General features: G+C 37.5%; 1 protein-coding gene across 1 annotated transcript in view; it reads right to left on the bottom strand.

The window, feature by feature from the left end:
• Positions 1–20,692, bottom strand: part of ENAH (ENAH actin regulator) — a 158,086-nt gene that overhangs the window by 65,029 nt on the left and 72,365 nt on the right. The window contains exons 2-3 of the mRNA XM_024753165.1: positions 12,193–12,358; positions 2,419–2,596 (exon numbers count right to left, since the gene is read on the bottom strand). Coding sequence (XP_024608933.1) covers positions 2,419–2,596; positions 12,193–12,358 — 344 coding nt within the window. The remainder of the gene's footprint in view (positions 1–2,418; positions 2,597–12,192; positions 12,359–20,692) is intronic.

Below are 20,692 nucleotides of genomic sequence, written 5' to 3'. Positions count from 1 at the left end.
GACTAATAGCTGTAGTTACTTTACCTTTATGAATAAGTTTGTTTCTTTCACTTCTGATCAGAGATTTATGGGGTTCACTGTTTGCTTAAGGAGGGACATGCAAGAGTTAAGCTTTCCCAACTTGGTTTTGGCAAGAAGAGAATAGATGGTTTTAGCAAGGAATTGGCTATGAACCCAAAGCAAACAGCTGTGGAAGGGGAAAAGATGTTCAAGATGAGAGGTGACATTATTGGGTATGTTTGTTTAGGTGGATAGGAGGGGCCCACTGAATAACTCTTGGGTGGGGTACATACCTATCCTACTTCAGAGATCTACAGAAAAGTTTATATCCTTTCCCGAGGACACTTCTGATTCATATCATCTAAATCCTCCTATGCCTCCACTGCCAAGCCAATGAATGCTATCAAAAATCAGAGACAGTGTTTAACTACAGTAATTTACAAAAACAGTCATTTTCTAAATAAATCAGATTATAAAGAACATCAGCCATTTTATGTGCTTTCTTTGTCTTCTCTGATGAAAAAGCTACAGAACCAAAAGTTCCTTTGCCAGTGACTGGGGCCATGATGCAAGGAGATGGCTAGGATGGACCAACTTCTTCCACCATTCTCTCTTTCCTCAGCCCATGATAAGTTGAGACTGTGACAGAGAAGAGAATAAAGCTTCAAAATTATCTGAGAAGAATCTATTCAATTTTTCTGCCTTACCAAAATGCTTGTGTAGCTAATGAGATGATGGGCGATCTTCCCATTTACTAAACTTTCTATAATGTGGAAATTTTACAATAGAGAATGTAATTGAGTCTCTCCACGTTAAGACTCATTAATTTCAAAAGGTCAAGATCAGAAGGAAAAAACATTAGTTAGCATTTGCACTTTGAAAACAAATTGTATGACTATACGCCAATAAAAACAATCTTTTCCAATTGGTTAAAAAAAATTGATGACAAGATGAACAATAATAATTTTAACCACTTTAAATTAGTAACATTTAATTCCCAATATCCATGGATACTCTTTTGAAGGTTCAGAAATAAAAGTAATGTTACATTGTTCCAAACACGGAGAAGCCAAACATTATTGTCATACATATGCTCTTAGATCTAAAGTTTGGTCCTTTAATTATTTATTATGTAGTTGATCTATTTAATTAAGATATTAAGAACCACAATTAGAGTTGCTTCCTTATAGTAAAACTATGGCAACAGAAAAGCAATTCTATACCTACAGGAGAATGTTGATAAAATACTGATGACTGAAAGAAAAGTACAATGACTTAGATGATCTACATACAAGACTGTACATACGAGCAGACTTTTCTATGCTATTTTCTAGACTTACTGAAAGTTCCAGTGATTTATCTTCTCAAAATAGATAAGATATGAGTTATGTACAAATTATTTATAGAGATACTAATTTCCTCAAAAGAAAATCTAATATAAACTACCTATAGGCATAATGTAGTTTTAGCAAGATTCCAAAGGGTTTTCTTACTCTGAAATTCATATGTGAAATAGACTAACACATGGGCTAGATGTTTCAATCCTTTTTAGAATAGGGCAAGGTATAAAATTTAAAGTATCTATAACAGGTTTTGAAATTCTATACCTTCAACAAAATACCAAATTTTAATATAAGTCCTTCCTCTTAAAATATATAAATTTTATTTATGGCATGCTTATATAATAAGATTGCTACTAAATACACAAAGACAAGAGTAATCATATGTGTTGTTTTATTATAACCTTAATTTTCTGATTATAAAAATCTCCCCAAAGAGAGAACCACAAATTGGTATCTTTTTTCCTATTTTTTTAAGCCAAAATAAAAACAGAGCTCACCTCTGATACATACACAGTTTTAAATCCTGTGTTTTTTTAAAATAATGTGAATTATTTCTACACATCTTTCTGACCACGATGCAGTGTCAGAGGACATGCAATTCATGGCTTGTACCACCTGAGGGCACTCCAAAAAATCTTCAAACAACTTATAGAATTTTATCTACTAGGAAGTAGATAGTCCTACTTGAAGTTCAGTAGTGGCTTAAAAAAGATGTTTGAGATAACATGTGTTTTTTCATAAAAAATAAGATGATGACAAATATGCATATTCAATCCACTGCATATTCTCTGGGTCTCATGTCCTTGCAATGAAAGTTGAGGTTCTAGATCGGAATAAACAAACTAAATAACTTCAAATGAGAAGGTTAAAACATTACTAACAGTCTCATAAGATTATCCTTTTATAGTACACGTTTATCATCAACAACCAAAAGTTCACATTTTTGTAGAAAACAAGAGAAATTCAAGAATCACTTCAAATACATACATGGTTTAAAAGTTGGTCAGAAAAGATTTGGTTTAATATATACATGACACTTCAGTTCAAGAAAACAAGTAACCAGAGGACACCCTACCTGTTTCCTGTGAATTCAACACTTCTAAGGCATGCATCATGGCACTTGCGAAGACATTGGCATCTTCTTTGCTGCCAAAGTTAAGACCATACACCTGTCTAGCATCCCGCCATTGGTGGAAGGTCTGTGTAGCTTGATTGTACTTCAACCCTTTAGGAATGGCACAATTTATCACGACCTAAAAGACAGTAATTCTTTTTATAGTCAAGCTAATAATTGGCAAAATCAACAACGTCAACAAAGCCTGATTGGACATATTCATTCAAACCTGCTCCTGACACACCTTGGCAAAAAAGGGTTAAAACAATTATCTAAAGTAAAATTAGTCTGCAGAAGTAACAGTCTGATGGACGTTAGGCTGTCTGATAGTTACAACGGTTTGGCCTTAAAAGAGTAAATCAGCAAAACGAAAGAAAATCTATATCCCTCATTAAATATATTTGAACATGTTTACTGAGGTATAATTCAGAAAGTGTATAAAACATAAGCATGTATCTCAGTGATTGCTCCCATGTAGCCAAAACCCTAACCAAGAAATAGGACATTAACATCAAAAACCTCCTCCTCAACTCCTCCCGCCTCCCAAAAGGTATTAGTCCTACCTCTAACATCAAAGGTCAGTTTTGTAGGTTTGGGGATTTTATATAAATGGACTTACACAATACATATTGTAATTTATCTGCCATCTTTCTCTCAAAATTATTTATGAGAGGTATCTATTTGTTGCATGTACTTGTGGTTTATTCTTTTTCATTGCTCTATGGTATCCCATTGTACAAATCATGTTTATTCACCCATTTTCCCATTAATGAACATCTGGATTATTTCCAGCTTGGTGTTACTAAAAATAACAATGTTATAAACATCCTACCAAATGTCCACCAAATGAGCACACATTTCTGTTGGGCACATACCCAGGAGTGGACCTGTTACAAGCCATACATGTATGTTCAACTTTAGTAGAAAACTCAAAGTAGCTTTCCAATTCGGTCCTATCAATTTTCACTCCCCCAGCAGTATACAAAAGCTTGCACACCTGCACATACAGTACAACATTGTAACTGGTATAGTCAAGTCTTTACTTCAGCAATTCTGCTGGGTATGAATACTACATCGTTGTGGTTCTAGTTAGCATTTCCCCGATTAATACTGAGATTTAGCACCTTTTCATGTTTTAATGGCTATCTAGAGATCTTCTTTTATGAATACCTGCTTAAACTAAATCTCTTGCCCATTTTCCTACTGAGTTGTCCGTCTTTTTCTTTATTGATTTGTAAGAGTCCTTTACATATTCTAGATGATCTCACTGTTGGGATCATCAGTTATGTGTTACAAATACTTCTTCCATTTTGTGACTTGCCTTTTCACTCTCTGAATGTGTCTTTTGATGAACAGGAGTTCTTAACTTTTATTCAGTCCAAATTCACAATCTTTTTTCTTTATAGTTAATGCTTTTTTGTAACCTGTTTAAGAAATGTTTCTCAATCCCAAGTCATGAAAAGATTATCCCCATATTATTTTATAGAAGCTTTATTGTATTAACTTCCATATTTACATCTCCAATACAACTGGAATTGATTTATGCCTATAGTATGATATAAGGTTCAAGTTTCCTTTTTGTTTCAATATGGCTGTCCAGTTGATGCAGCACTATCTATTAATTTGCTGCAGGTTTACCTTTTTCATAAATGAAGTGACTAAATGGCTCTATTTTGTTCTACTAGCCAATATGCCTATCTTAGATCCAACATCAGTGCCTTAATTATTGTAGTTTTATAGTAAGTCTTGATAGCCACTAGAGTATGTCCTCCTACTTTGTTCTCCTCCTCAATATTGCTTTGGCTGTTCTCAGTCCCTTGTGTGCAGCTATAATTTTATACTATCAATTTTGTGTTACTTATCCAATCTGCCAGTCTCTGCTTTTAATTGTAGTGTTCAGTCCATTTACATTTAATGTAAATTATATATAAATTTGGGTCTAAATCTACCATACTTTTAGAGTTATTATTGTCCCCTCTATTAGCTTGCTAGTTATACATGTTTTCACTGTTGTTTTAGTGGTTGCCCTAGAGATTACAACAGGTACCTTAAACTTATCAAAGACAAATAAAAACTAGTATTTTTATCTTTACCTCAACAATACAAGGACTTACAATACTTGATCTCCAATAACATTCCCTTTCTTCCAATGCCCATCCTAGGAGTCGTACACTAGTTTTATCAGGTGTTTTAATTCCATTGATATTTTAAACCCCATAAAACATTATTAGTAGTCTTATACAGTTGATGATCATTTAAGATTTACCCAATAGTTACATTTTCTATTGCTCTTTATTCCTTCTGCCCTCTCCAAGCTTCTGTTCGGACCATTTCTGATCTTGAAGAACACCCCTTAGAATTTCATTCAAAGCAGATTTCCTGGTGATGAATTATCTCCATTTTGGCTTGTAAGAAAATACCTTTGTTTCACCTTGATTTTTTTTTTTTTTTTCCCTCGGTACACAGGCCTCTCACTGCTGTGGCCTCTCCGTTGCAGAGCACAGGCTCTGGACGCACAGGCTCAGCGTCCATGGCTCACGGGCCCAGCCGCTCCGCGGCATGTGGGATCTTCCCGGACTGGGGCACGAACCCGTGTCCCCTGCATCGGCAGGCAGACTCTCAACCACTGCGCCACCAGGGAAGTCCTCACCTTGATTTTTGAAGACTATTTGTATCAGGTTTGGAACTTTAAGTGGCCACGTATTTTCTTTTAGTTCTTTGCAATCTGTCTCTTCTTAAGTTTTTGTTGTTTCTACCGAGAAGTGAGCTGACAGTTTATTGTTGCTTCTTTAAAGTTGTCCTTTTTTCACTGACTGCTCTAAAGAGTTTCACCTTGAATTTAGTTTACAGTGATTTTAATATGATGGGTTTATATGTGGTTTTCTTTGTATTTATCCCATTTAAGATTTACAGCATTTCTAAGTTGATGTCCTTTCATCACTTCTGAAAATTCTTGTTCACTATTATGTCTTCAATTACTGCTCCTGCCCCATTCTCTCCTCTCCTCTGGGACTCCAATAACATATGTGTATACCTTATATTTTTTACTGTATTTCCTATGTCTCTTAAGCTTTTTCACATGTCCATATTTTTCTCTCTCAGAACATCACAGCTTCAGACTGAATAGTTCCTTCTGATTTATATTCCCGTTTACTAATTCTTTTTAGTGGCTTCTAATTTGTTGTAGAACCCATCACTGAGTTGTTAATAGCAGTTATTTTTCAATTCCAACATTTCCATTTGGCTCTTTTTTCAAAAAAGTTTCCGGTTCTCTACTGAAATTCTCAATCTTATCTTTTATTTCCTTGAATATATTAAGCACAGTTATTTTATTTTGTATTTTTTTTGCGGTACGGGGGCCTCTCACTGTTGCGGAGCACAGGCTCCAGAGGCGCAGGCCCAGCCGCTCTGCGGCATGTGGGATCCTCCCGGACCGGGGCATGAACCCATGTCCCCTGCATCGGCAGGCGGACTCTCAACCACTGCACCACCAGGGAAGCCCTAAGCACAGTTATTTTAAAGTCAATTTCTGGTAAGCCCATTAACTGGATTCCCAGTGGGTCTGTTCTATTACTGTTCCTCTTGTCTCGTAGCATTCTGGTTATTTTGACTGAATGCCAGACATTGTCTATGGACAACTATATGGAAATTTTGAGGCCTACAATGGTGTTCTATTTTTCCAGGGAAGATTTACATTTGTTTCTGACAAGCAGCTAGGGAAACTAACAAAAGATTTACATTTGTTTCTGACAAGCAGCTAGGGAAACTAACAAAAGATTTACATTTGTTTCTGACAAGCAGCTAGGGAAACTAACAAAAGATTTACATTTGTTTCTGACAAGCAGCTAGGGAAACTAACAATCTCAAATTACCTTAATCCAAAAGTGATTAAAATGTCATTAGAGGCTGAGTATCAGTTCCTGTAAATGCCAGTCTACTTATGAGTCAAACTTCTTCCCCAGGGTATGGGGCTTCTGGGTCCCAAATCATGGCCTGAGGGATTACCAAGACAACCCTCCCCTCATTAGCAGGCCCTAACTTATAATTTTTGTTCTACTAGTCCCAGGGATCTTCCAAAAGCTCTGTTCAGCTACTCAGTCCCCTCTTTCAAAACTGATATGTGCTTCCAGGTAAACATACGTCCCAAGCTGGGCTCACTTGTCTGGTTCTTTCTGCTTTTAGGTCATGGACCCATAATTCTTCACTGCCATGTAAGCTCTCCAAATAGACTTTTTTCTTTTAAATATTCTGTCCAACTGTTTTGGTTCACAGAGAGAGGCTCTATCTAAATTACCTCATCCACCAATACCCAAACTTGACAATAATTTTTAAAATATAATCATTTAAATATGTTACGCTAAGTGAAATAAGTCAGATATAAAAGGTCAAATATTGTATGATTCCAATTATTTGAAATGCCTAGAATAGTAAAATTCATAAAAATAGAATGGGGAATGGAGGTTGCCAGGGGTTATGGGTAGAGGGAAATGGAAAATTATTGTTTAAAGGGTTCAGAGTTTCAGTTTGGGAGGATGAAAAAGTTCTGGAGATGAATAGCAGTGATGGGTACAGCACAACAATATGAATGTATTTAATGTCACTGAACTGTGCATTAAAAATGGTTAAAATGGTAACTTTTGTTATTTTTACTACAATTAAAAAGATAGGATCGCCTCTTACCATATGATTTCTACACATATTGGGCTAGGGGGGTGGGGAGGTCACAAATCCTTAGCTACTAGAAACCCAAAGCTAGAATTTAACATTACCAGAAAATTATAAACCAAATTTTAAGGCAAATCTATATATATCCCTGCTTGGCAAATAGATTAAAAGGGCAGGCAAAAACAGATAGTTATGTTCACTTTTTCAACTTGTTCAGTGACGGAATATTAGAAAAAGTTGAGGAAAATATTACTGGAATCAAAAGAGAATTATCTAAATCATTAGATCACTTTTTCCAATATAGAAATTTAAAAATGTGAACAAATTATTTCACTCGATTCTAACTTTCAAGGATTGACAAAGCTGTATAATCTCGGGGCTTCCCTGGTGGTGCAGTGGTTGGGAGTCCGCCTGCCAATGCAGGGGACACGGGTTCGTGCCCCGGTCTGGAAAGATCCCACATGCTGCGGAGCGGCTAGACCCGTGAGCCATGGCCGCTGAGCCTGCGCATCCGGAGCCTGTGCTCCGCAACGGGAGAGGCCACAACGGTAAGAGGCCTGATACCGCAAAAAAAAAAAAAAAAAGCTGTATAATCTCAAAAAGCTTTCCAAGTCAAGGGGGATGCATATACCTTCATTTAATAATAACTGTTTATTGGATGTCCACTAAGGATGTTATCAAGTTTGGACTTCTTCATAATCCTAATACTTCAAACCCAATGAGCTTGCATCTAGATTAGTGATTTCCATCCTACGCACACCATCCATTTTTAGCCTGATCATAACAGATTAAACCGTGCATGTAAACATCTATACTTCCTTCTGACGTGGCTCAATAGCTTATCTTGTCTATGAAGTCATCCACAACCCTCTTCCCCATCTTCTCAACAAAGTGATCATTCTTTTATGCCCTCACTGTACAATGATTTGTCATAAATGAAACAACTAACTGTACTGTTTTCCTTATATGCATAATATCCCATTTCTTTACTTCATTGCTCTTCAAGGTCAGGAATTATTATCTATATAAAACCTAACTACAATGCCTAGAACATAATAAGCACTCAAGTATTAAGGAGAAAAATGGTAGCTTTTCATATACATGTATATAATTTGTACATACTCAATTTTACAAATAAATGGTGGGTCATTGTTTTTAATGGCTCTTAGTACAGAAAGTTTAGATGTTGTTTAATGAATTATACTAATATGTTTCTACTAAGAACAGACTGATAACCATTAAGAAATGAAAAAAGGTACTCTGGAATGAAAAGAAACCAATTATTTATTAGATTTATTCTTAGGTACTTTATCATTTTTGTTACTTTAAGCAGTATCTGTATAAAATTATATTTTCAATTTGCTTATCGTTAGTTCTAGAAAAATGCTACTGATTTTTTTTTATTATTAACTTATTTATTTTTATTATTTATTTTTGGCTGTGTTGGGTCTTCGTTTCTGCGCGAGGGCTTTCTCTAGTTGCAGCAAGCGGGGGCCACTCTTCATCACGGTGCGCTGGCCTCTCACTATCGTGGCCTCTCTTGTTGCAGAGCACAGGCTCCAGACGCGCAGGCTCAGTAGTTGTGGCTCACGGGTCCAGTAGCTCTGCGGCATGTGGGATCTTCCCATACCAGGGCTCGAACCCGTGTCCCCTGCATTGGCAGGCAGACTCTCAACCACTGCGCCACCAGGGAAGCTCAAATGCTACTGATTTTTATATACTGATGTTATATCCAGCAATCTTGCTGAACAATCTTATTAGTTCTAATATTTTATCTGCAGATACTCTTGGGAATTTTTTACGTAGACAATTATATCATCAGCGAATAAGGTCAGTTCTGTTTCTTCCTTTTCAATCCTTATTGCTTCTATTTCTTCATCTTCATATTACTAGGTTACCTCTTCTGCAATACTAAATGAAGATGATTAAAGCTGAAATCCTCAAACTTATTCCTGAGTTTAATGGAAATCCTTCCAACATTGAACTATCTTGTAAGATGTTTGCTATATGATTGGATTATTCATCCTTATCAGCTTAAGAAAACTCATTTTTATGCCAAACACGCTGAGAATTATTATGTATGGATTTTAATTTTATCAATGCTTTTTCTGAGACTCTTGTTTCTTACAGGTTTTCTCCTAGCAAATTAATAGGTTATCTAATGTTAAACTATCCTTACATTACTGAGATAAAGAGATAAATCCTATTTGGTCAAGTTGGTGGTCTTTTTTTTCCCCCATATACATTGTTGCATTTGGTCAGCTAATATCTTACTGAGGACTCTTATATCTATATCAATGTTCTTAAGTGAAACATGCTTATACGTTTCCTCTCTCAAATGGCTCTTCTATGTCTCAGACATCAAAATTATACTAGCCTCATAAAACACTCTTCTTTAGAACTGTTTGCATAAAACAGGTAATAGCTTGAAGGTTTTTAGATTTTGTTTATAAATGCTCTGGATGCCCTCCTTTTTTTTTTTAATTTTGTGGGTAGATTATTAACTACTGATACATTTTATGATTGAGGTCTATTATATTGCTATACTTTTCTGCCAGGTGTGGTAAATTATATTTTTCTACAAAATGGCCCATTTATTAGTATAAAGCTGTTCATAATATTATAATTTATTTCCTTACTATAACTATAGTGACATCTCTTTCCAACCCTAATATTGTTTATTTATAACTTAATTTTTTTGTTTGATTCTGCCAATTTATTCAGGGAAGCAGTTTTTGTGTTAATAATTTCTATTTATTAGTTACTTTTTCTTTTATTTTTAGTATTTCCTTCTGCTTTTTGGGGTTTGCTTATTATATGCCATTAAGATTTGTCCATCTACCTAGAGGGTACCATGCTGAAAAAGTCAGACAAAGAAAGACAAATACGCTACGATTTCACTTACATGAGGCATCTAAAAAACAAAACAAACAAACATGACAAAACAGAAACAGATTCGCAGATATGAGAATAAACGGGGGGACAGGGGGTGGGTGGTCCATCTACGGACAACTTAGACATCCCACAGGTTTCTATATGTAATATCTTGTCATTCAGATCCAGGTTGGTTTTTCTTAATTTTTAAACATTTTCTAACCTTCATAATGATTCCATCTTAGTGTCACGATTTATTTAGAAGTGCGTTTTTAAACTGCCAGTATTTTAAGAAACTCTCCATTTGTCAAAACTGGAAGTCATAGGATAGTTTACTTCCCTTATGAATAAAAATTTCAGTATTTCATATGGAAATTTCCTGACTTACACAGATTTCTAATTTTTTTTTCAGTTGAGGTATAACTGACATATAACATTATATTCATTTCAAGTTTACAAATAATGATTTGATCCAACTATTTTTAAATATTCATTTTATTTTTTGCCAATATTTAGATACTTTTAGGTTTGGTCATCAGTGTTATCAAATGACCAATTCACTGAATTTACCAAAAATTTATTTTACAGCTACTAGTTCGGAATGTTGTGTTTAAAATGTTCGATAATTTCTACAAAGTTCTAGTCGTCCAGTTTCCAGTTTTTCTCTATAGTAGCATCTTAGGAAGTATTCAATTTGTCTCTGGCCTAACTCACCGCTGGGACACTTTGCTGGAGGAAAGACAAAGGGGAGAGAAAGTATTCAGAACGACCTGGATACCCCCCAGGGAGAGAGGGTTCTTGGTACAGAGACTGGAGACCAGAGAAGGGCTGAGCAACAGGCACAGAGAGCAAAAGGAGGGAGGCTAGGGAGGAGAAAGAACAGGGTAGGGGGCGAGGGCACAGGAAAGAGAAGGGAGCCTGAGAGGACAGAGGGCAGGCTGGGACAGTTAGTACTAATAGTTACACTTGCTAAATTCAGTGACCTGCCTTTCGGCAAACTGATTCAGGTCTTTAGAAGTTCCTCTCCAGGGGAGCAATGCATTTGTTTTTGCCAGGTGCCCTAGGAGCTTCACTGGCCTGCAACCAGTACTGGTTAGTTTCTCGACTGGAGCTGTGTAAGTGAAGTTGGAGGTTCCCATTTTTCAGAGGAGCTCCTAAACCAGCTCAGAAAGAAACAAACTCCTTTGCCTACCTGTGCTGATTCGGAAGATTTTTCTAAGTCCTCTTTTTATGGTGTGCAGCCCCTTGAAGAGGCTCAGCTTTAGGCAGAGATACTGGTTTCAAAGCCCAGCCTCTCACAGGCCACAAAATCTAAGTCCCTGGATACTACCAGTTCATAATCTCCATCCCAAAACACAGGGCTGCTGCAGCATCTGGCCACCCCACACTACACCACCCTGTCTCCTAGTGGAAATGCAGGGACCTACCTTGTAAGAACTCAGCTGGAGATGTGTTACATTTCCCCTGCATATGTTTAACGTTGGTTGATTTTACCATCTTACCAGAACCAAAAAAAAGTATTCTGTAAATCTGTTCTTTATAAAAGTTCTCACTGCTATTAGCATGTACTTAATGCTAGCAAGACCCTATTTGTATTTTCCTCTATCTACTGCTCCTGATCTGTTAAGGCTCAAGAACTCGAGTAATCAGATAATCCAGTCACCTTTCTAAGAAATCCAGAGCAGGGAATCAGTAAAAGCTTAGTTGTCATGGCAGACATGAATTACAAAAGCCTAACTATTCCGTCAACCTTAATACCTACAATTTTTCTATCGTATATGAATTTAACAATATTTTATGAAACTACTTACATTTTGAACTCTTTACTATAATCCCAAACCCCATACCTTTGGTGGGAAATGAATTCCTTAAACACACTCTGCTACTTAAGTGTATTTCACATTTTAGTTTGTCTTCAATTTACTTTGGATTCCAAAACCTAGCTAGTTTGAAGGCCAAAGCATCTAAAGAATATTCATAACTGAAAAACTCAGATTTATATTCTTGAACAATTAGTTCTAAATCCTCATCTAAATTCAGGCTTTATAAAAGGTGGAGAGGGTGGGAAGGCAAACCTATATCCTTTGTCCCATAGAAACTCTTTTGTCTATAATTTTAAAGTACTTCTTTATTTTACTGAATGTATCAAGTCCTTGTGTAATACTAGATAACGTTAAGAATTTAATAGACCCTTACCTGATGGTCCTGAATCTTCCTGCCCACCACTCTGAATGTGTTGTTGCCTGTATGATGATATATATGAACTCTGCTGAACCCGGTTGAACCACCAGCTGGCACCCACTTTTTATTGGCATCATCGTAAACCATCACAGCAGCTCTTGCCTGACAGATACTCTGTTCACTGGGGTGGGGGGGAAGAAAAGCAAACTTTTAAGAGACTTAAAATATGCTAAGCTTCCCACATAGCCATATAAACCAGAGTTAGCTAACCGAGCAGTTGGTCAACAATTAGTGCTTTACTGGGTGCTAGAAACAGAAACAATGAACAAGACAGAGGCTTCCTGCTCTTATGGGTAGAGTCTGATGGGGAAGATAGACCAAAAAATGAACTGTAATGAGGGACCAGAAAGAGATCAGGATCCACAAAGAGCACTTAGATAGAAGAAACATTTTCTTCTAAATCTGAGGATCTAATAAACGCATTAAATTGAATATAACTACAAATATAAATTAATCATTATTTAACTGTATACATATGTTTATAATATTGGTGAACTGTTTGTGATTACCTCTCTTTACTGGCAAAATTACTTTTATCATCAGGCTTGCTTCAAGGTCTATATAACAAGTTCTGCTAGGCTCTTCTGCCCCTTGAGATATGGAGTGGTCACTAGCTATCAATGGACAGCCCAGTGACTGAGACAGTCAGTCCCTGACTCTCCACTCAGGCAAGATAACATCTTATGTTTCAAATTTCTTCACTTAAAAATGAAGAAGTAAAATAAGATGATTTCTAAGGATTCTTCTAGATGTTAAATTCTAAGCTTCACAAATAAATATTGAAGAAAAGAAGACCAATTCCATGATAGAATCTTTAAATCTCAGCTTCATCTCAATTATCTGTTACCAAGTGAAACTGAGATACATGAATAAATAAAATGTAGAGATGATCTTAATTCTATATTAAGCAATAGTTTCATCTTTCAAATATATTCCAAAATAATACTGGGCAAAAAAGACTGATTGGAATTTTACTTTATTTTATACCATATGTTATTTTTTAAAAATGAAATACCAAAAGTGAACTACAGAACAGGTATAGTAACTCCATGCTGACTATTAACCGAATTAAAATGACTCAGTCTTCATATAGAAGACTTATCTTGATGCTTGCTTAAGCAGCTGTTAATGGAGATGCTAAGTAGCTCATCCAACCCCATCTTTTAACGAAAGCACTGCTCATTCCACCAATTTTAGCCTTCAAGATTTTAAACAGTAAATCATGTGGGTCCTTCCCCAACACCCTGGGAAACAGTCGCTTTCATGCCCTCCCTGCTTACCCACACTTCTGGCCCATCTCTCAACAGTGTATGTATGTGCTTTACTAGACTTGTTGTGTGACTTGATCTCTCAACAGTATATGTATGTGCTTTACTAGACTTGTGTGACCTGATGACACCTAAAGAGGTCACAGCACCGGACAATAAACCCACCCCGAACGGTGGGGTTATAAACGCTTGTAATTTTCCATTAGCTAAATCTTACAAAAACTTGTAACAATACCTGTGCAGCAACAAACACTGAAATAAACCCAGTGGTACTGTCTAAATTTTTATGCTGCACCGAATTTTTTTTAGTAAATTAGTTCTGGGAGTAAAAACGAGGCAATGACTAAAGCTTGAATTATTTTTAAAAGCTTGATTAAAGAGCCTTTGTCAGCACAGCAGTTGAAATCTCTTCAACGCTCACAACAAAAATACTTGTTAAGGGACAAAATTTACATAACCCTATAGAAAGAAACAAGCTAAGGCAAAGTGCCTCTTACAGCATACAATCCAAGAAACAAATTTACTAACTGTAAATAACAACTCAATAAACAAATCTGTAAATTAATACAGAACAGTATTTTCCAGTTCAAAAATTAATGTTTTTGGACATACACGATGTTTCCCCAAGGTTCAAGAAATAATGTCTCTTCAAGAAGTTCCGCTGGGATCATAGAAGCTAAAGCAATAGTTGAACCCCTATTTTGTAAATCAGGTTATTCCATGCCTCAAAAAAAAAAAAAAAAAAAAGATACACAGGAAATCTAAAACCAGGAGAGTTAAATAAAATGTCCCAACTTTCTCCTCCACCTTTTTCTTCCTCATTGCTCTACAGTGGGATGCCGGAGACATTCCAAATTACTGAAGTACCGAGTTAACTGAATAGCTCTGACTAATGCTTAATTATTCAAGATATATATAAACCACTTAGTCAGCAAGCAAATGTCTAGTCACTTCAATTTCCCTATAACCACAGAAACAAAGACACCTCTAAATGAACGTATCAAAGTAGCCAAGAAAGGCCAAAAATACAAAAACTGGTTGATTAGTTTTCTAATGAAGATGAAAAGAAATCTTCAAACTGAGATGTTAAGGATACAAATAGAACTCTAAACAAAACCAAGAAGCACCAAAAGAAGCCAAGGTTAAAGGGAAGAAAAAAATAAGATGTGGGTAAGAGCTGAAGTGTTACTGGAGGTATAGTCAGAGCCACGCAGGTTATGCAGCAAGCTGTGAAGATACAAGCTAAGACCCAAACAACCCTGTAGTTCTACAAGGCATCCGGCACTCAGAGAAGCCAAATCAAGGCCCAGCCAGGAAGGAATGGCACTGTCCAGTGGGCTCTTAGCGACCAAGCCAAGTCTTTCCATTCCTTTCCACACACCTGAGGACCTCTCAACTAGAGACACACATCCTATGGTATAACAAAATATATTTGGTCTTTGTCAGGTTCCTGGAACAGAGCTCCTAAAACGCTTGGCGTCTCCTGAGCAGTAAGAGTGTCTTTGGTATGCTAATGAGATTACTCTAGGCTTCCATACAAAGCCAAGATCAGAGGGTAGAAATGTTCAGTCTCACCCCTTCACCACCTCTGGGGAGGAGAGAAGGGCCGCAGACTGGTCTCACTCGCAACGGCCAATGATTTAATCAATCATTCCTACATGATGAAATCTCCGTAAAAACACCCAATCGAGCTCACATCCAGGTGCTGGTTGGGTGGCATGCCTAGAGAGGGCCTAGAAGCTCTCTATTCCTTGCCCTATACATCTCTTCCACCTGGCTGTTTCTGAGTTGTATCCTTTATGATAAACCAGTAATGGTAAGTAAAACACCTTCCTGAGCTCTGGGAATCATTTTAACAAATTATTGAGGCTGAAGGGGAGTCTTGGGAACCCCCGAATTTGTAGTCACCCGGGCCTAAGTGTGCGTAACCTAAGTACCCCACTGGCAGTGCCAACTAAAAACTGTCACTTTCCATCTGGTTCTCACTAAGCCACTGGAGTCGCTGACCTTCAACACCCGGTGAAAGGAGTTCGGGGCGGAGATCAGGAATGAGGCGCTCTGTGGTCTGGGGAAAACTGGCAGAACAGGCCTTCAGACAGTTAAGAGATTTTCAGAAGACTTTAAGAGCCCAATTTCTTGCATCTTCTCACATCTAGAAAAGCACTAAAATCATTAACAGAGACATCTGCTCCTCGTGACTAGCAGCAACCTTCTGCCAAAATGTGTGCTTCACTGATCCTCCTTGATCCTCCTTCGCCAAAATCACACAGATACTGACCCCCCCCTTATCTTTTCGGAACAGTTCCCCAGAGCTTTCTGAGAAGCTGTCTCCCAGGCTATAGTTCCCATTTGGCCCCAGATAAAACTTACTCACTACTTAACTCACTACTGTCACGTTGTAATTTTTTTTTGCAGTTGACAGCAGCCAGGTCTAAGTGGGAGCAGTCTTCTGGGACTGAGCCCTCAACCTATGGCATCTTGTACTAATTCCAGAAAGTCAGTGTTTGAATTCAGTTGAATTGTTGGACACCCAGTTTGTATCAAAAAAATAAGAGAACAGGGCTTCCCTGGTGGCGCAGTGGTTGAGAGTCCGCCTGCCGATGCAGGGGACACGGGTTCGTGCCCCAGTCCGGGAAGATCCCACATGCTGCGGAGCGGCTGGGCCCGTGAGCCATGGCCGCTGAGCCTGCGCATCTGGAGCCTGTGCTCCACAACAGTGAGAGGCCCACGTACCGCAAAAAAACAAAAAAAAGAGAGAACAGACTGTTGATTTGAGAAGAAAACTCCCACTCAATATACCAACTCCAAATTACAGGTATGCACAAAATAAGCTAGTGGTACCCAGTTTTGGATTTTACAAACCCATAAACTTCAAAAACCGACTGGATGAATCAGTACAGAACAGGGTTGACAGTATTTTGGCCTACTTGCCAGGTAGGAGATTTCAGGGTAAGGTAGGGGACCAGCATAACTTACTAAAATGAAGATATTTTGGAACTTAAAATCTCAAAATAAATACAATGTAATATACTATAAATATAATAATTAGCTTTCCATACAATTCTCTACATTGCCCACTTTTTTTTTTTCTTCCATTTCTCCCTGGCCCAGTGAAATACTTATAAGCCCGCCTGCTTTATATGTATGACTATATGACTGGCCTGAGTCACAACAGAACTGCCTGTACGTTGGTATCTATACAAGCACCAGAGCAGTGACAGGTCAGCTAGAGGTTCTTCTGGTAAGAATTTCCAACTTTATCTAGGAGGATTTTTAGATGAGAAAGTCAATGAGTGAATTACTGAAATGATGAAATTTCAGAAATTCACGTATGTGCAGTTTTTCAGGGAAAAGTAACATGGAAGGAAGGCAAGATTTAAGAACCACAGCTACTGAAGAGTCAAAAAGGGGAAAAAATTAAAGAAAATAAAGATCTAAACAAGCACAGCAAAAAAGACAAAAATTTTATAATCTTTATATTATCATTCTATCTGAATTATAACAAGGCTCAAAATGAATACCTAGTAAGCCTTCAACATTCTGAGTCAGTAAAGGAAGCACATAAAAGATTAAATTAGTAAATCACTGAGCTGTACTTTTGTGAAGACCAGGCAGTAAATTAGTTATAAACAAAAATTTCATTTTATGACCAAATGCAAATGGTATATGTAATTGATTATTACCTCATTTTCCTGATGTTAATTTTGGTTTTTTAAAAAATGAAATATGGCATTAGAAGGCTAAAGACAGCTGATTTTTTAAAAAAGTATAAAAACCATGACACTACAATCCAATTTTGTGGCTTTGTAAAAATTCATTTCTGAATATAGTCAAATTTCCTGAACAGGTATATATGATGGTAGAAAATGCTGGCCCAATTTCATTTTTATAGGTTACCTGTGAATGAAATGGCTCCTGGTATTTAAGCAGAGTAAGGATCCCTTGGCTATTCTTGTCTATGCTGTTTACTGAGATTGCAATAAAGCCAAGTCTTTGAAAATAGCAACTTCCTTTCAAAGTAACCATTACTTGTCAAAGAAAGCATGAATATGCAGTGCCTAGGCACAGAGTAGGCATTGTTTACATTCTCGTTCAGTACATAATTTCATTTAACAAAATCCTACTCAAGAACTGGATCATCAAGATCTGGATCAAATACCATTCCTTCTGTTAAGTCTTTGTGGAGCCCCCAAAGCCAGAATTAATTGCTCCCTCCTCCCATAGCATTCATTAATTTTTCCACCAGGAGGACTCTCTGCGGAGGTAATATCTGAGCCACAGGGAGGAGTTAGGATTTTACTCCAAGTGCATTGGGAAGCCACTAGAGGGCTTTAAGCAGAACATGACTTACACTTTTAAAAGAGGACTCCGGCTACTATAAAGAGAAGGGATTCAGGAAGGTGGCATGGAAAACAAGAATGCAAGCATGAAGACCAGTGTGAGACGTCTGTATGGTGAGATTTGGACCAGACTAGAAATAAAGGAGAGGGAAGCATATGGGATATATATGTCAGAAGCACAGGAGACAGGATTTGCTAGTAAGTAAGACGAAGGAGAAGGGGAAGGAGGGGACAACCAAAGGCAAGAGAAAAATTATGTCACCTAGCATTTTACTGATACTCCCAAAGTAGTATGTGACATGCTATAAAGGATGTCACTACTGGAAGTCATGGTCCCGATTAATTTATTTTTACATACATATAAAAATGTATTCATCATCTTTGAAAAGGAGAATGTCATTTATCTTCGAATGACAGAGCCTAGTCTGCAGTAAGTTATCAAGGTCTATACAATAACCTCTGCTATACTACCAACGACTTAGAGAGTTTACTCTAAGAAAGAGAATTAGCATCTTGTCTGTTATGATACTGAGTCACTCTGTGAATCAAGATGTCAGTTATTCAGAAGATAAAATATTAAGAAAGAAATTACACAAAGAAGTTGGGAATTTTAGGGCTTCCCTGGTGGTGCGGTGGTTAAGAATCCGCCTGCCAATGCAAGGGGACACGGGTTCGAGCCCCGGTCCAGGAAGATCCCACATGCTGCGGAGCAACTAAGCCCGTGCGCCACAACTACTGAGCCTGCGCTCTGGAGTCCGCGAGCCACAACTACTGAAGCCTGTGCACCTAGAGCCCGTGCTCAGCAACAAGAGAAGCCACCACAACAAGAAGCACGCGCACTGCTACGAAGAGTAGCCTCCGCTGGCCGCAACTAGAGAAAGCCTGCACGCAGCAACGAAGACCCAAGGCAGCCAAAAATAAATAAAATTAATTTTTTTAAAAAAGTTGGTAATTTTAAAGACAGTATTTCCACCTTATTCTCTGATGTCAAATTTTTTTGCTCAAGCTTGTAATTTTATAACATTTCAAGCATTAAAGAGGCTTAAACATAATTTGATTTCAATTCCACAATTATTTTTCACACCTGCATTCCATGGCCTCCTAGAGTTATAAAAGATTATGCACTCAAATCGGGACTAATAAACATGTATTTTCGTCAAATAGGAAAGTAAGCAATAAACAGCATGCCCTGTATTGTGTTAAGCACTAGAGGAGTCACAAATAGAAGGCTTTTTCTCTCAGTTCACCACTCTAGACTCTAGCCATCCTGCAAACCTACGGGTCACACCAGCATCCTCCCTGCCCTTCACCCTGCCAGGCACTCTGTCACCGAGGCCTGTCAATTCTACGTCCTAAAAACGTCTAAATTCATTAGTTCCCTTTGCTCACAATGCTCGAAAGCTTTAATTTGGGCCGTCCCTAGTTTCTCATCTGGTTTATTCCAAGTCTCCTAACTGGTATCCCTGACTGAAATTTTACTCCTTCTTCCCCCTGCTTCCAGAGGGAAATTTTTCTAAAGCAAATCTCATCACATCACTGTTCTGCTTAAGACACTCTGAAGACTCATTTCAGGATAAACTTTGGTTTCATAGCATGGCACAAGGGGTCTACTGTGATTTGGCCTCTCTCTTTCGCAACGTTCATACTTTCTTTCAAATACTTGTAGCATGAAATGTGTACAAGACACCATTCTACCATCCTGCTGCTGGTGGCACATCCCACCACTGGGGGCACATCAGTATTCACTACAGCAATAACAATTACGCCATATTTGTCCATACATCTACACCTTTGCACATGCCCTGTACCTAACCTACCTGCACCTTTCCTCCTCGCCTAATACTGATGGTTCTGCAGAATTTAGACACAAGTGCCACATCTTCTTGAAAGCTTTTCCTCTCTCCCTCAATATGTAACAGGAACTCACTCTCTGGGTTCTCACAAAACACTATGCATATCATGTCTCCAACAACATCATATTAAACCCCTGAAGGGTCGGCATTGTATCTTTTCATCTCTCCTAATTAAGATTTGTTCAAGTACTAACTTGGAAAGTAGTGAGCAATATTAACTGTCAAAAGTAAAAATCCATAAGCTTTGAGTAAGAGCCCCAAAACATGCCAGTGAAAGCTCCCTTTTCTGACTTCCAGTGCCCAAATGGACAATCTCAGACCTTCTCCTTTCCATCTATAAAACATACCATTAGCACTCAAAACACTCAGCTCTGAGCTAGTAAACTATTCTAATCACCCCGCACTCTTCTGCTCCCAGTTAGGCTGTATACTTATTAAGAAGTCAGCTGTGTTTGTGACCAAATATATTCATTCCAAGTGTACTTGTACTGTAATTATGCAATTTAAATATTATATAAAGGGATACAATGTGAATATATAGAAATTCTATGAAAATTAAGTTCCTATCAAGATGAGTCACTAAAAAATTGTAAGATATACATAAAAGACGGCGGAATCACACAAGTCTAGCACACTGCTATACTGAGAATGCTCTGCATGTATCTTAAGTTCTCTCTCCACTTCAAAGAAACCAAAGCTGAAACTCTGAAGGTAAAACATGGGCATGTTTCAGGAAAGAAAAATAATGTAGACTTCTCATCACCAGACTAACACTAAAAGCTTTATCAAAAAAAAAGTCACAGAATGAACATAATGTAGACTAAAATGCTCTAAGGTACATGTCATTTTTAAGGATACCAAGCTTGAGATCAATTAACCAACCATCATCACCCGTACAGATCACATTACGTACAAAAGCTTCTACTATATGCCACATTTGTGAAATACTAACTGGCTTTTCTCCTTTCATATTCCATCCATAAACCAAAAAACA

This window comes from Neophocaena asiaeorientalis, unplaced genomic scaffold (assembly GCF_003031525.2).
Source record: "Neophocaena asiaeorientalis asiaeorientalis breed wild unplaced genomic scaffold, Neophocaena_asiaeorientalis_V1.1 scaffold634, whole genome shotgun sequence".
Lineage (NCBI taxonomy): Eukaryota > Metazoa > Chordata > Mammalia > Artiodactyla > Phocoenidae > Neophocaena > Neophocaena asiaeorientalis.
This window is presented reverse-complemented; position numbering and strand designations above follow the sequence as displayed.